The sequence below is a fragment of the Canis lupus genome, chromosome 1 (genome assembly GCF_048164855.1).
Source record: "Canis lupus baileyi chromosome 1, mCanLup2.hap1, whole genome shotgun sequence".
NCBI lineage: Eukaryota > Metazoa > Chordata > Mammalia > Carnivora > Canidae > Canis > Canis lupus.
In genome coordinates, this window is record NC_132838.1 from 101,897,363 (window position 1) to 101,910,903 (window position 13,541).

General features: G+C 47.2%; 2 protein-coding genes and 1 long non-coding RNA gene across 9 annotated transcripts in view; 1 reads left to right on the forward strand and 2 right to left on the reverse strand.

Moving 5' to 3' along the window:
• Nucleotides 1-3,247, reverse strand: part of ZNF805 (zinc finger protein 805) — a 42,126-nt gene extending 38,879 nt beyond the window's left edge. For 4 of the 7 annotated variants that reach the window (XM_072823089.1, XM_072823026.1, XM_072822947.1 and 1 more), the window contains exons 1-2: nucleotides 1,756-1,853; nucleotides 1,289-1,415 (exon numbers count right to left, since the gene is read on the reverse strand). In XM_072823089.1, coding sequence (XP_072679190.1) covers nucleotides 1,289-1,415; nucleotides 1,756-1,791 — 163 coding nt within the window. In that variant the 5' untranslated portion in view covers nucleotides 1,792-1,853. Of the gene's footprint in view, nucleotides 1-1,288; nucleotides 1,416-1,755; nucleotides 1,854-2,823 lie in introns of those variants that run through there. The other 3 variants (XM_072823283.1, XM_072823218.1, XM_072823147.1) reach the window with 3 other exon arrangements.
• On the forward strand, nucleotides 3,129-4,587 carry LOC140634122 (uncharacterized). Its single transcript, XR_012031663.1, has 2 exons — nucleotides 3,129-3,716; nucleotides 4,063-4,587. It is a non-coding gene; the product is annotated as an uncharacterized lncRNA (long non-coding RNA).
• A 2,005-nt stretch (nucleotides 4,588-6,592) lies between these two features.
• On the reverse strand, nucleotides 6,593-10,240 carry AURKC (aurora kinase C). Its single transcript, XM_072826720.1, has 7 exons — nucleotides 10,032-10,240; nucleotides 9,910-9,946; nucleotides 9,534-9,725; nucleotides 9,060-9,198; nucleotides 8,194-8,342; nucleotides 7,034-7,208; nucleotides 6,593-6,858 (listed from the first exon to the last, which is right to left on the reverse strand). The coding sequence occupies exons 1-7, from the start codon at nucleotides 10,090-10,092 to the stop codon at nucleotides 6,688-6,690; spliced, it is 924 nt and encodes a 307-aa protein (XP_072682821.1). The 5' UTR covers nucleotides 10,093-10,240; the 3' UTR covers nucleotides 6,593-6,687.
• Between the last annotated feature and the right edge of the window lie 3,301 nt (nucleotides 10,241-13,541).

A 13,541-nucleotide genomic window follows, 5' to 3' on the forward strand; every position in this document is an offset into this window, starting at 1 on the left:
GGTGAGTGATGAGGTCAGCAGAAGACAGAGGGGCCTCTTTATTCTTAAACATTTTGTTACGAAATACTAACCTATCCAACTTTCCTAATCTTGCTCTTTCTCTTCTCACTGACAGACGTAATTCTATTTCTCCCAAAATAGGCAGGTCTCATCCTAAGCTCTGGAATTACAGCCCTCCTTTCCCTCCAACTGAAGGGCCTTGTGGTGATTATCTTCAAGCAGAGAAGCATCTAAGCTGGTGTTTCTCAACTATGGCACTCTGGATTCTGCAGCGGGGACAATTCTTCAGTGAGGGGGCTGTCTTGTCCATCCAAGGATATGTGTGGCACCTTTGGACTCTAACCACTAGATGCCAATACCACCTACACTCCAGGCAGGACAACCCAAAGTGGCTGCAAACATTGCCAAATGTGTCCTGGGGGCAAAACTGCCAAGTGCTGGGAAGCAGTACTCTACCTTCTCTCTTGCAGTGGCAGAGGACCTTGGCCCTGGAAACAAGTGACAATGACGAAGGCACACGAACACAAAGAAGCACCATAACCGAGATCATGTTGTTTAGAATAATACCTGTTGGCACTGAAGGCAAAGGCCTTCTGGAGGCCTGCCTGACTCACTCTCTTCTAGGAGAATATCCCATCACTCACAGCCCTGCTAAGGACACTTGAGCCAATCAGGCTCACACAGTCAGCTCCCTCTCTGGAATGTGAAATAAGAACCTCAGACGGAGGCCAGTGTGTACCAAGCACTGGGGTGGGAGGTCCTGACAAGTACCGGCTCGGGCGGCCATCCCTGTCTCAAGGACACCCCACACAGCCCAGCAGCAGACAGAGAAAGAGAACATAAGCATGCAAAGATGCAGAAACGAGGAATCTGGGGGCCAGTCCTGGCACAACCTGATGAGGCAGAAAAAACCTTTCTGTGTACAGTACTGTGAGCAGAGAGAGCCAGAGAGAGAAGCCAGGACAAGAGACCAGAAGCCAGGACCTAATCATGGTGGTTCCTAGTTCCTCTATCAGCCCCTCAGAGGGCCCAGCTGGAATCCTGGCTTTGGCTTCTGCCAACAGCCCCCTTTCCTCCCATTACTTTCTAGGAGCCAAAGAAGAACCATTTCTTGCCCAAAGAGACACAGGAGAGCAGGCACAAAGAGATAAGTCTAGAAAATGACTGAAGCTGCAGGCAGGAGGCAGGGGAAGGCTCCAGAGGCCTTCTTGACCAGCCAGGCCTGGAGCCACAGGGTGCTCTGACAAGGAGGTGGCAGGACCCCCATGGAGGAGTCGGGAGGACTTACCCAGAGACACCAGGAGTCCACAGTTTTCCAGCATCACCTCCTGGTACAGGGTCCTCTGGGCCGGGTCCAGCTGCCCCCACTCCTCCTGGGTAAATATCACGGCCACATCATCAAAGGTCACAGATACCTGGAAAGTCAAACAGAGGTAGCAGCATTGGCCTGGGGGCTGTTGGCTGGGATCACAGCTCCTCTCTACATCCCTGGTAAAGATGCAGAGTGATCAAGGCTCGAATCACCGAGTACCTCCTGAGGGCCAAACTCTGTGCAGGGCTCAAGGGGGAGGTGGGCAATGCTCTGGATGTAATATAGGAACGTATGGGAGGAGCCTCCTCCCTGGGAGCCACTGGAAGGCCACACAACACAATGGAAATGACGCGAGGACTGGGAGATGCAGACAGCAAGGGCTCTAGGACATCAGAGGAGTGAGTGAATAATGATAGTAACGGTATCAGTAACAACAGCAGTACCTGAGCCTCAGTGGTCCTGCTAGCTGCCTGCCCCATGCTGAGGGTTTCACATCCTGGTTACAGGGACCACAAGTGCTCAGTTCTTAAGTTATCTTAGGTTTCCACTAGTGTTGCCTTCTGATTTAAAAAAACTTCATATATGTTTTGTTTTGTTAGTTGTACCTCCTCATTATATTCTACAGTTTTCCAATGTGAAATGTCCAGCACATGGAGGACCACATCCCCACATGTGATTAGACCCAGGGTAAGTATAAGTAAACTCAGCTACTCCACTGTTAGATGGGAGCCCCAGTACCATAGATGTGTAATCTAAATGCTCCAAGACTCTGGCTCATGGTGTTTCATATTCACTTTCTTGCTTTGTCCTAATAGTGTTCTAGAATTTTATTTCAATTTAACCCCTGGAAATTCCTGATGAACTGGTTCTTATATAGGAACCCTGCAATATTACTCAGTTCTGGTGCTCGATAAATTCCCATTGCCAGGCACATTTTGGGCAGACAGATAAACAGAAAAGTCAAGGAGGGCCTCCATTTGACTACCTGGTGGTATATGTGTAAATTATGAGAACTCTGACATGCACTCACCAAGCATCATAGATGAAGGGATAGGGATGCAGATACGGGTTTTTGTGGTCGGTCTTAAGTGGACAATGGGAGGAAAAATAGGGAGGGTCAGTTATTCACCAAATCCTGCCATCTTGGGCCATCACTCCTACGGAGTCCCTTTTAGCTTCCAGGACTGTGAGTAACGCTAGTAATCTGGCTTCCGGGAAGAGGGTCAGAGCGGACTGGTTTTCTGGGTCGCTTACCGTCGATAAGGGATTAGCTTCTCTGGGTCAGAGTTCTACTTTATATGCGGCCTGCCAACTGTCCTCCTATACGTTCAATATCTCCTGTTCTGAGGCTGGAGATCGAGTAAGTGACAAGCCTGCTCCACCCGTCTTAACGCGAACACACCTCGAAGAGAAGTCGAGGGCCTCTCTCGACCTCCAGCCTGCCCAGGAGCCGCCCCCCGTTCCCGTCCCGCAGCAGAGACGGAGAAGCGCCCAGAGCATCCTCCACTCACCTGCGCAGGGTCCATCCAGGCCGCCGCCATCATGGGACCCCGTACCCCGTGCAGGACCGGGGCGGGGGGGTGGGGGGGGCGGCCACAGAGGCGGGTCCAGCGGGCTCGACCGACCGCCACTCCTCCCCTGCCCCGGGAGGAGTGGCCTCGGCTGATTTTCGCACCCTCCGGTCACCACGAGGCTCACCGGTCCTTCACAGGCGCGGAGGTGAGTCGTAGCCTCCTTTCCGCTCTTCTTCAAAGAGCCTTCCTGGAAGTGGCCACAGAACAGCAATCCCCCTCCCCACAGCTGGCGTGGACGGAACCGTCGCACACAAATGACGTACGCCACCGGAAGCCCGGAAGCCCCGCCCCCACCAAGAGGGACGCCCGGCGCACAGCCTTCTGGGCAATGTAGTTTTTGTTCTACAAAGGAGCAGAAGATTTTGTTCCAGGGCCTGTCTTCCTAAACCTCAAAGAATTATCAGAAAAAATGAAAATAAAATAAAAATAAAAATAAAAGAATTATCAGGCCCAGAGCTCGCTGTCAGACCCATCTCTTCACAGCGAACACAACTCGCGAGTACTGAGAAAGGGCGAGGCAGTCCCTTGCCTGTCCGGGGAAGTCGAGGCTCAGGAGGCGGGTCAAGGCATTTGCCGGGTCCTTTAACCAGGCCCTAGCTTGGCTTCTGACTTCCCCGTGCGCCTCACGAGGACGGATGCTCTAGTGGCAGGGTGACCGCAAGGACCAGGACGGGGAAGCCCCTGCACCTTGGCGCATGCGCATCGCCCAACCCCTCTGGGGCATCCTCTGTCAGGGCACCAGCGTCTTGTGCTGCAGGGCTTCCTCTTGGGGAGTAGGCAACCGAGGACTGGAGGATCCATGTGTGAACCCGGAGGTGGGAAGGCCGAGCGTAAGCAAGGCTGGGGGCGGTCAGGACTCCTGTGTGTAGCAGGGGCAGTTGTGAGTGTCTGTTTGACGTGGGCACTTACTTGGACCTGTGTCTGAGTGCTGGCAGAAGGGTCGTGCGTGGATATGGAGATTGGGGAACTATTGGCGTGTACTGCAACCTCAGGTCTCCACCAGAGAGAATAGATGGAGGAAGGAATGGACACGGTGAACCCTGAACCCACCCGGCATTAGGTAGTTGCAGACAAGAAATCAACAAAGTCATGTTAGGAATCCTAAAAATCCTTTCAGAATTATATTGGTAAAGTCTTAAAAGTCACCATCAGTGACTTCTTTTGCTTTCTTCTCAGGACTATGAAAGTAAGAGAATGAAATACCACTTCTGGGCAGGGTCTGAGGAAGGGGCAGCAGGCGGTGTGTCCGGCTGAAACGATGGCAAGAAAAAGCCTCTGAAGTAGGCAAGAAGCAGGCCAAGGAAATGGACGAGGAAAATAAGGCATTCAAGCAGAAACAGAGGGGCGGAAGAAACTGGAAGAGCTAAAAGCAATGGCTGCAGAGAAAAGGCCCTCTGGCCACAGGTGGAATTAAGAAATCTGGCAGAAAAAAAAAAAAAAAAAAGAAATCTGGCAGAAATCTCCTTGTGCCCAAGGCATTGGTGATCCTTAATTCCATTTCTGTTTAAACATCTGGATTCCTTGTCATAGCATCTGTTCCCACTTATGGCTGGAATGAAGTGTTGTCTTACATTCTGTTGTACAATTAAGAATAAACTTTTCTAAAAAAAAATAATAAAGTGATCATCATTAAAAAATCTCACTTCTAGGGCAGCCCAGGTGGTTCAGCGGTTGAGCATCTGCTTTCAGCCCAGGGCGTGATCCTGGAGACCTGGGATCGACTGGCACATCAGGCTCTCTGCATGGAGCCTGCTTCTCCCTCTGCCCCTCTCTCTCTCCTGTCTCTCAATAATAAATAAATAAAATCTTTTTTTTTAAGACTATTTATTCATGAGAGACAGAGAAAGAGAGAGGCAGAGACACAGGCAGACGGAGAAGCAGGCTCCATGCAGGGAGCCCGATGTGGGACTCGATCCCAGGTCTTCAGGATCATGCCCTGGGCGGAAGGCAAGCGCTAAACCACTGAGCCACCCAGGCTGCCCAATAAATAAAATCTTAAAAAAAAAAAAAATCTCACTTCTAATGAGTTGAGAATACATATGGTTATGAAAATGGAAACAATATACAGAAAATGTGGAGATGTAATTTTATGGAGTATTCCTCAACCATGAGAAAGAATGAAATTTTACCATTTGTAATGACATGAATAGAAATAGAGTGTATTATCTGAAGCAAAATAAGTAGAGAAAGAAATATGATTTCACTCATATGTGGAATTTAAGAACCAAAACAAGTGATCTTAGGGGGGGAAAAAAAGAGGAAAATGAAGAAACACTCTTAACTATAGAGAACAAACTGACGGTTGCCAGAGGAGAGGTGGGTGGGGAATGGGTTAAGTAGGTGATGAGGCTGAAGGAGTGCACTTGTGATGAGCACCAGGTGATGTATGGAAGTATTCAATCACTGTTGTACACCTGAAACTAATATTACTCTGTATGTTAGCTGGAATTTAAAAAAAAGACAATTTTAAAAGTAGAAAAAAGCATAGTGACTGAATCAAGGATTGGGATGGAGTTAATTTCCTAGAAGACGCTTTTTATAAAAGGAGGTCGTGGAGAAATGTGACTTAATCAGAAATGTGACAAGGAACAGTGTGATCCATCATTGGCCATAGTAATTTGACCAAATTGAAAAAGACTTTTTTCAGATGTGGCTGACACGGTTTAATTGAATGGTTTGAGGAAAGGATGTACATCAGATAGCAAAGTTAAGAATTTATATTCTGTGTCATAGGAGGCAGAATGTCCAGAATCAGTGGTGAGGAAAACTATGTAGCTATTGGAGAAACTTTGAAATCCCTATTGTAAAGCATGTCTGAGAGTTTTCATAATTTAGACATAAATCACCTGATAGTCAATGTGGAAGCCCTAGTTGACTTTTCTCTGTGTATCTACCTCCCAAAAATGTGCCCAGTGATGTCCAGCACCAAACTGAGTAATATTGCAGGTACCTATGAACAAACCAGTTAATTAGGAATTTCCAGGTGTTTAACTGAAATATTCATTAAAGAGCACTGATAGGACAAAGCTAGAGAGCACAGAAATATGGGCCTTGGAGGTGCAGATGAAAACTCATGAGCCAGCGTCCTGGAGCATTTAAATTACAGATCTACAATAGTGGGGCTGTCCATCTGAGAGTCAAGTAGCTGACTTATATTACTGGGTCTGGTCATACACAGAGATGTGGTCCTGCATGTGCTGGACATTTCACATTGAGGAAACCATGTAGAATATGGTGAAGGAAGTAACATTAACTCCATATAAACTATTTTTAAGTTAGGAGATGATTTATTTCATGTAATCAGAGTATGACACACCATGGAGGTGCTAGTGAATTCGAGAATTGAATGGCATTGTTGTGCAGTGAAACATTTTATCTCAGAGATGGTAGCATGCTGAATGTCAGTATAAAGAGGGTGGACCTCTGGATTAATCAGAGTCCTGTTTTACAAATGGCATACTCCTGAAAATATGGGGTATAGTAAATTGAGTCTAGAAGCCAATGTAACAGGTAGTATGTTATACACCACCAGAGTGGTTATCTGTACAAAATAGTTACTAGTTTTTAAGGTGAATAGTTGAGTCACCATCCCTGGGGGCCAGGAGGGACATCATCTTGGGACACTCTTATGGGAAAGAGTTTCTACAAGAAATAAAGATTTTGCCCAGTCACATGCCAACTCAAATAACTATACACAACTAGTACAAAATGATTCAGCTTTTATTAATTAGCATCTTAGAAGAAACAAAAGAGAGCCAGCAAAGCTCTGAACAAACACAATGAAACAGGTGCAGACAGGCCTCAAGAAGCCATTTGAACAGATGGAGGCAACACCCTCCTCGAGTGGGCCCTGACCCAGGGGTGCTCCATGATCTGGGCCAAGGGTAGCCTTTCCAAAGGCTGGTATCTGAGAAGCTTGGAGACTAAGTCCTGGGCCCCCAAAGGTAATGATGGGGGAAATCGTAGGTCTACCTGATGAGGCCAGAGAAGACAGAAGAGAATGTGGTTAATTTGTGTGCTGTGTGTTTTATCCATTCCTTGAGACCATTCAAGGCACTGTTCTGGATCTTATTAGACAACTTTTGTGTGCACCCCAGGCCCTGCAGTCTTGGCTACCCAGTGAATGCCCAGCGTGTAGCCTTCCTACCTTGAGGATGCGTCTGTAGGTCTCATTATGGGAAGGGCTCTCAAAGGGTGGATATCCTACCAACAGCTCATAGCAAAGTACTCCAATGCACCACAGATCAACCTTCTCATTGTATGTTCTCCTCTCAATCATTTCTGGGGGCAAGTAGTCCAGAGTCCCACACATTGTCTTTCTCCTAGAAGACAGCAGAGAAGGGACCACTGTGCAGAGGCCCAGAACAAGGGTAACCCTCCTTTTCTAGATTCTGATGAGACAGGAGACCCTAAAAAGTCCAAGCAGTCCCTTCCTGTGCATAGGAATTTGGAAACACCAAGATTTTTTTTTTTTTTAAGATTTTATTTATTCATGAGAGACACACAGAGAGAGGCAGAGACACAGGCAGAGGGAGAAGCAGGCTCCCTGTGAGGAGCCTAATGCAGGACTTGAGCCCCAGTCCCTTGGGATCATGTCCTGAGCCCAAGGCAGACACTCAACTGCTGAACCACCCAGGTGTCCCTGGAAACACCAAGTTTTTATAAGGATCAAGGGGGACTCCTGGGTGGCTCAGCGGTTGAGCGTCTGTCTTCAGCTCAGGTCATGATCCTGGGGTCCTGGGATCAAGTCCTGCATCAGGCTCCCTGCAGAGAGCCTGCTTCTCCCTCTGCCTGTGTCTCTGCCTCTCTCTCTTTGTCTCTCATGAATAAATAAAATTTTTAAAAATAATAATAAGGGTCAAGTTTTAGGAGAGGAAAATACTGGGACCTATCAATTCCATATTTTGGAATTATTCATATAGTTATGTAGCTCATGATCCGGAATATTTTCAGAATATTCTGGGCATCAATAGAGATTTTGAACAAACTCATGATACATCAAGAGGGACCAAGTAAAATTCCTGGAATTATGGAGCAATGATTCTTATTTACATGGAAGCTAACTGGGAAAATTCTATGTTAACAGAGAACAAAAGGTAAAAGATAAGGTTGAGCCACATTCTTTCAATCTACAAATGTACATTAAATATATGCATATGAAAAAGGCAGTACTAAAAAAAAAAAAAAAAAAGGAAAAGGCAGTACTCAAATACAAACCTAACTTTGTATCTGGGTCTTATACGTGGAATAAATTAAATTGGATCATTCCTAACTGGCACCCAGGGCCCATGCCATCACCTGACCTACCTCAGAGATGGTGTGTGCACAGACCAGCCAAAGTCTGCAATTTTCACCTCACCCTTGAACCCGAGCAGTAGGTTCTCTGGTTTAATATCCCGGTGAATCACCTTTTTCTCGTGGCAGTAAGTCAGAGCATCTGCCAATTCCTCCATTATCTGAGTGAGCAAAGAAAAAGTCGAGAAATGAAGCCAGCCACAATTTCCATGAGATAAAATACTCACATGAATTTTATAGTTGTAATGGAATCTTTTTATTTCCTGCTTACCAACCATTACTTCCTTAATGGCACCACAATTATTGGTGGGGAAGGGATTCATCTCATTTTATGAAGTCTTATAGGATAGATGCTAAAGTATACAGAACCTCCCTTTTGCCCTACCACAGCAAGTAGCTAGACACAGGTCCTGAGGCCTGAAGAAATGATACAAAAACAGGAGGAAAATTGCAAGAATATTCAGATAGCAAGTTGACGCAACCCGTCTGCTGGGATAATTGTTGCTCTGATTTCCCATCTGGAGCCCTCTAGAAATCTCTTGCTTCCTATTCTAAGCCGGCTCCACTCACTTATTCAGTGAAATCCTCCATAGGCTTTCAACATGCTTTTCTGCATAAAGTAGTGGAGTTAGATTGTCTTGCTTACAACCAAAGAATCCAAATTCATACACACTAATTATTAATATTCTGGGGTAATTAGAGTATCAAAATTTGAAGTTATGGGATATATGTATCATATCAAAGGTATAGAATTCAGAAATAAAGGAAAAAAAACACTGGACACTAATGACAACCACAAGTAGTGATGCACCCCCCCCACACACACACTAGTCCACAGTAAACTCATGGGCCCCAAAGCCCGCAGGCCTCCACCTCACCGTGGCTGTGTGCTGTTCATCTAATGTGTGGCTCTTTTGCAGCTCCTTATAGAGCTCACCCCTTGGAGCATATTCCAGAATCAGGTACACGCGGCGTGCATCATGGAAATAGTTGTACAGGCGTAGGATATTGGGGTGTCTGGAGAAGGGACAGAGGAAAGGTCAGATTTGTAAGACCCAATTCCTGATGCTATTACAAGTGACTGGTCACACAAGGGGCAAACTGCTGGGACCAGAGTAATAGCAGTTTGATACTCGAGTGTGTGAGACAACCGGAGCACACATCAAGATTTTGGCATCTGAAACGGAGGATACATGGTATAAGTGTAATGAAATGCAGAAACAAATCTTCAAGGTGGAATCAAGGTGGCCTATTTGAGGGTCGTTTGGGGGAAATGGGTTCAGACTCCAGAGATGGAAGAGAGAACAGAAGAGTGGGAAGCCAGTGCCAGATTCTCATGCAGACTGTCCTACTGTAGATGCGCCTGGATTTCAATTTCCCTGCGCAGCTGGTGCTCCAGTCCTTCCTTTTCTATCTGGGACTTGAAGAGGACTTTCAGGGCCACAATGAAGTGGCTTTCCTTGAGCCGAGCCAGGTACACGTTCCCAAATTTTCCCTTGCCAAGAGGGCGCCCGATTTCAAAGTCATCGATGGTGAGGCGCCGCCTGAAAGGAGTGGAAAAAAGGAGCCTGTTTAGGAGGTGGGTGGAGGGCAAGCGGGGAGTCTCCCCCGGCCCCGCCCCTGCCCCTTGCCCTTCTCGAGGCACAGCGCTCAGGCCAGAAGCGGACACACCACACGTGCCGCCAGCTCTTCATTTCTTTGCTCCCCCTTCCCACTCCAGTCTCTCACCCGGGCGGGACGCTGAGCTCCACGTGGCCTGCTGCATCTACGTGAGGCAGACGAACAGACAGAAGTCAGCACTTCCTTCTGGGCACCCTCCACCCCAACAACTGACACCAGCCCTTCTCAACCTTTGCTCTGTTCCTGGGTCTTCTCGCCTTCGCTTGCGGGCTGAGCGCTGCCCGACAGCATCACGGTGTCCGGGCGACTCCCGAGGGGAAAAGGCGAAGGCGCAGGACGCTTTCGTGGAAAGGCGCAGGGGAGGTGGCACTGAGCGCGAGGCTCCTTGGACGCCACCCTGCTCCACGCGGCCTGCGTGCTCCCACACAAGGCACCCCAGGAGGCTCCCCGGATGAGGGTCCCTGGATCCACCAACGCCTAGGATACCCGGAGGATGGCGCCCGTGGGCTTTTATTCCAGCGTCCCACTCATTGGCTGAGCCGACAGTTCCTGGCCGACTCCCATTGGTGGAGGCTTATGAGCGCTTAGGCAGCGTCTCCAATAGAGGAGGCAGGAATGGGAGCTTCCGCTCAAGCTTAGCGAAGAGACCGGCGGGGGGCGGGGGGACACCGGGAGCTGGGGCTTCAGGAGCCTCAGAAGACGAAAGAATTGAGGGCCGCGGAGAGGGTACGTTGCCAATGGTCTCGTTGGATGAGGCCTACATGGTGGACTCCATGAAAGCGCGAATGCATTAATGAACTGACACGGTGCACGTGTGAATGAGTAGACACCAACTGCAAGAAGTTGCCGGGGTGCCCACGTGGCGTCTGCAAACCCTCAAACCACGTGTGCGCCGCCCTCACGGCCCCCACGTGTCCGACTCGGGGTTTGTTCTCCAGGGCCCTTCTCCATCACGCTTCCCAATATTTCTGCCTCCTCCCCCAATGTCCTGCAGCTCTTACTCTGTCCAGTTCATCCCCAACCCCCGAGGCCAGCCCCCCCACCCCCATCCCAGGACTACAGGCTCGACGCACAGTCAATTCACCCCTTGCCTCCATGTGTGTGTTGGACCAGCAGAAATATTTTACCAGCAAAAAGAAAAAGGATGGGGGTTATTTGGAAATAACAAACTATTACAATTAGAGACAAGGAAGCTACAACAAAAACCATAGGCTAGTCCCTCAAACCTAGGAAAGGAACACATGTTATGGAGAAGGAAATTTGGGAGTTGTTTTGAAGGAAAGTCCGTTGGAGAAAAGCAACAAACACTTTAGTAAAAGGCAGTTTCTCATTGTTCGAGTTGCAAGGGGTGAGGGTGGGGGTCGATTTCTTATAGAAAATGCTATCTTTTCTCCTTGGGGCTTATTATTGATGATTTTTTCCTGTTGTGGATTTTTCTGTTGGGGTCTGTGATTGACATCCGTAGGCCACATGTGAGAGCTTCTCCTCTGGCCTCCTGACTCCATTTTAGTGAAATTTCCTTTTATTAATTTTCACAGACCGTGTAATCAGTTTTCATTTGGGGTCTCAAATAGTAAAATCAGCCCCCATGTTTATTTGTTTGGCAAACACAGAAGTTTCAAAAAGTTTTAAATGGAATTCTTTTAGATAACAATATAAGTTGCTGGAGAAATATAACTTAAAAAGAAAAAAAATCTTTTCCCAACCCAGAAAACTCCACAAAGATAGTAGACAAGTAAAAAAAGTTTATTACTGAAATAGCTTTAAACCAGAATGTGATGCCATATCACAAATTATTGCTGAGAGATGGCAAAGTCAGAAAAATACCCTTTCATACATCCATGCAGACACCGGCTTTCTCAATGTCTCCCATTACATATTTTCAACATAGACAATAATTAGTCCTCTCAAGTAGGAAAACATGACAGCACCATTTGTTATACATAATTCATCCTCAATTTACCTCATAATTGGGGTAAATTGGCTGCTATATTGGCTTTCTATAAGGGAAAACAAACTTCTCATTACCTGAGGGTAGAAGGTAGTGTTAACCTTAAAAAGTTATTTTACCAGCAAAAAATGAGGTTATTTGGAAATAGCATAGAATTGCAACTAGAAACATGCAAGCTATGGTAAAACCATAGGCAAACCTAACAGAAAAGTTATTTTATGAAGGAAGAGGAAGTTGGGACAGTTGTTTTGAACAAAACCCATTGGAGAAAAGCAACAATTCAAGGTGATGACAGTTTCTCATTGGCAGAGTTGCAGGGTTGATTGATCTTGTTTTGCAACTTGGAGCAAGGTGCCCACCAAAGTTAGGTGTCTACCTTCCCAGAGGAACTGGGAGATAAGGATTCTCTCTCCCATTATGTCTGCATTTCAAAGAGATAGCTCCTAAGTCTTTTGAGAAAGACATTCTTGGTTTGGGAGAGCACAGGGTGCCTGAGGAAAAGCCAGAAGGCTAGTGTGTCTAGAGCTGCAACTGCAGGGGTTCAACTGGGATTACATGAGTTAGAGAGATAAACGGAGACAAATTGTGCAGAAACATACCAGCCTTTGTAAGGAGGTTGTAAATGCTCCAGAATGTTATCTAAAATGTACCTGTGATTTGTTTAATCAGATATGGTAAGGCAGCAGACCTAGAAGTAGTTGTCATGAACGAAGTTTATGCTCCCACATCCCTAACAAATAAGAGTTAGGGCATGTTACTGGTAGGAGATTCTGTGTTGTATATTTGGAGATCTCAGTTCTTGGATTCCCCACAAAAGATTTACTTGGGGATCTACTCTCAGATAAAGACAGGAAGAAGGAAGGGAGCAAGCACAAAGCAGTTTATTAAGGACAGTACACTGTCAAGGTGGGAAAGCAGGCAGGTCCAGAGGTGATCACTCCCTAGGCTACAGGGATCTTCTTAAGTAAATGGGGGTCATGGCTCAGGGAGGGAGTGGTCTCTACTTCCAATCATTTGGGAGATTCCTCCCACTGGTTGGGAGGGGGAGTTGTCTACCCTACAAGATTTTTTCTTTTTTAAGATTTTATGTATTTATTCATGAGAGACAGGGAGAGAGAGGCAAAGACACAGGCAAAGGGAGAAGCAGGCTCCATAGAGGGAGCCTGATGCGGGACTGGATCCCAGGACTCCAGGATCATGCCCTGGGCCAAAGGTAGGCTCTAAACCGCTGAGCCACCCAGGGATCCCGACCCTAGGAGATTTGTATCAGAACCCTTTTGGCAACCTTCTCTCATGGGGGGGGAAGGGGACAAAACTGCAATGCAAATGCATTATAATGACCCTAGGGGTTACCCTAGTGTACGGTGGAAGAGGAAAGCACGGGCTCTGCACCCGTGGCTCGAGATCTGTCAGCCCTGGGGTGTTGGAAGCCATAGGCAGGATGTTGTGACTATCCTTGCCTCCAGCTCATCTGTCTTTTTTATCAGGCATACCACACAAGGTGATATGGAGAAGCACCAGGGTGGGTCAGGAGGCGACAGCCGTGATGTAGAAAGCACATTTATAATGTGTAGGTTTTTTGTTTTGTTTTTTGGCAGGAAAGGTAAGGCAAGACAGGTAAACAGTTTAGGACTGACTTATTTGAATAATACTGGAGGGACTTTAGAGCATGTGTCACTTCCGGTCTAGTACCTGGTCCTGGAGTTTCAGGGCAGAGGAATATTACCTCCTGGAGTTTGGGAGCCAGGGAGAGGTAGGTAGTTTGCATATGAATAGTGAGGTCCTGGCA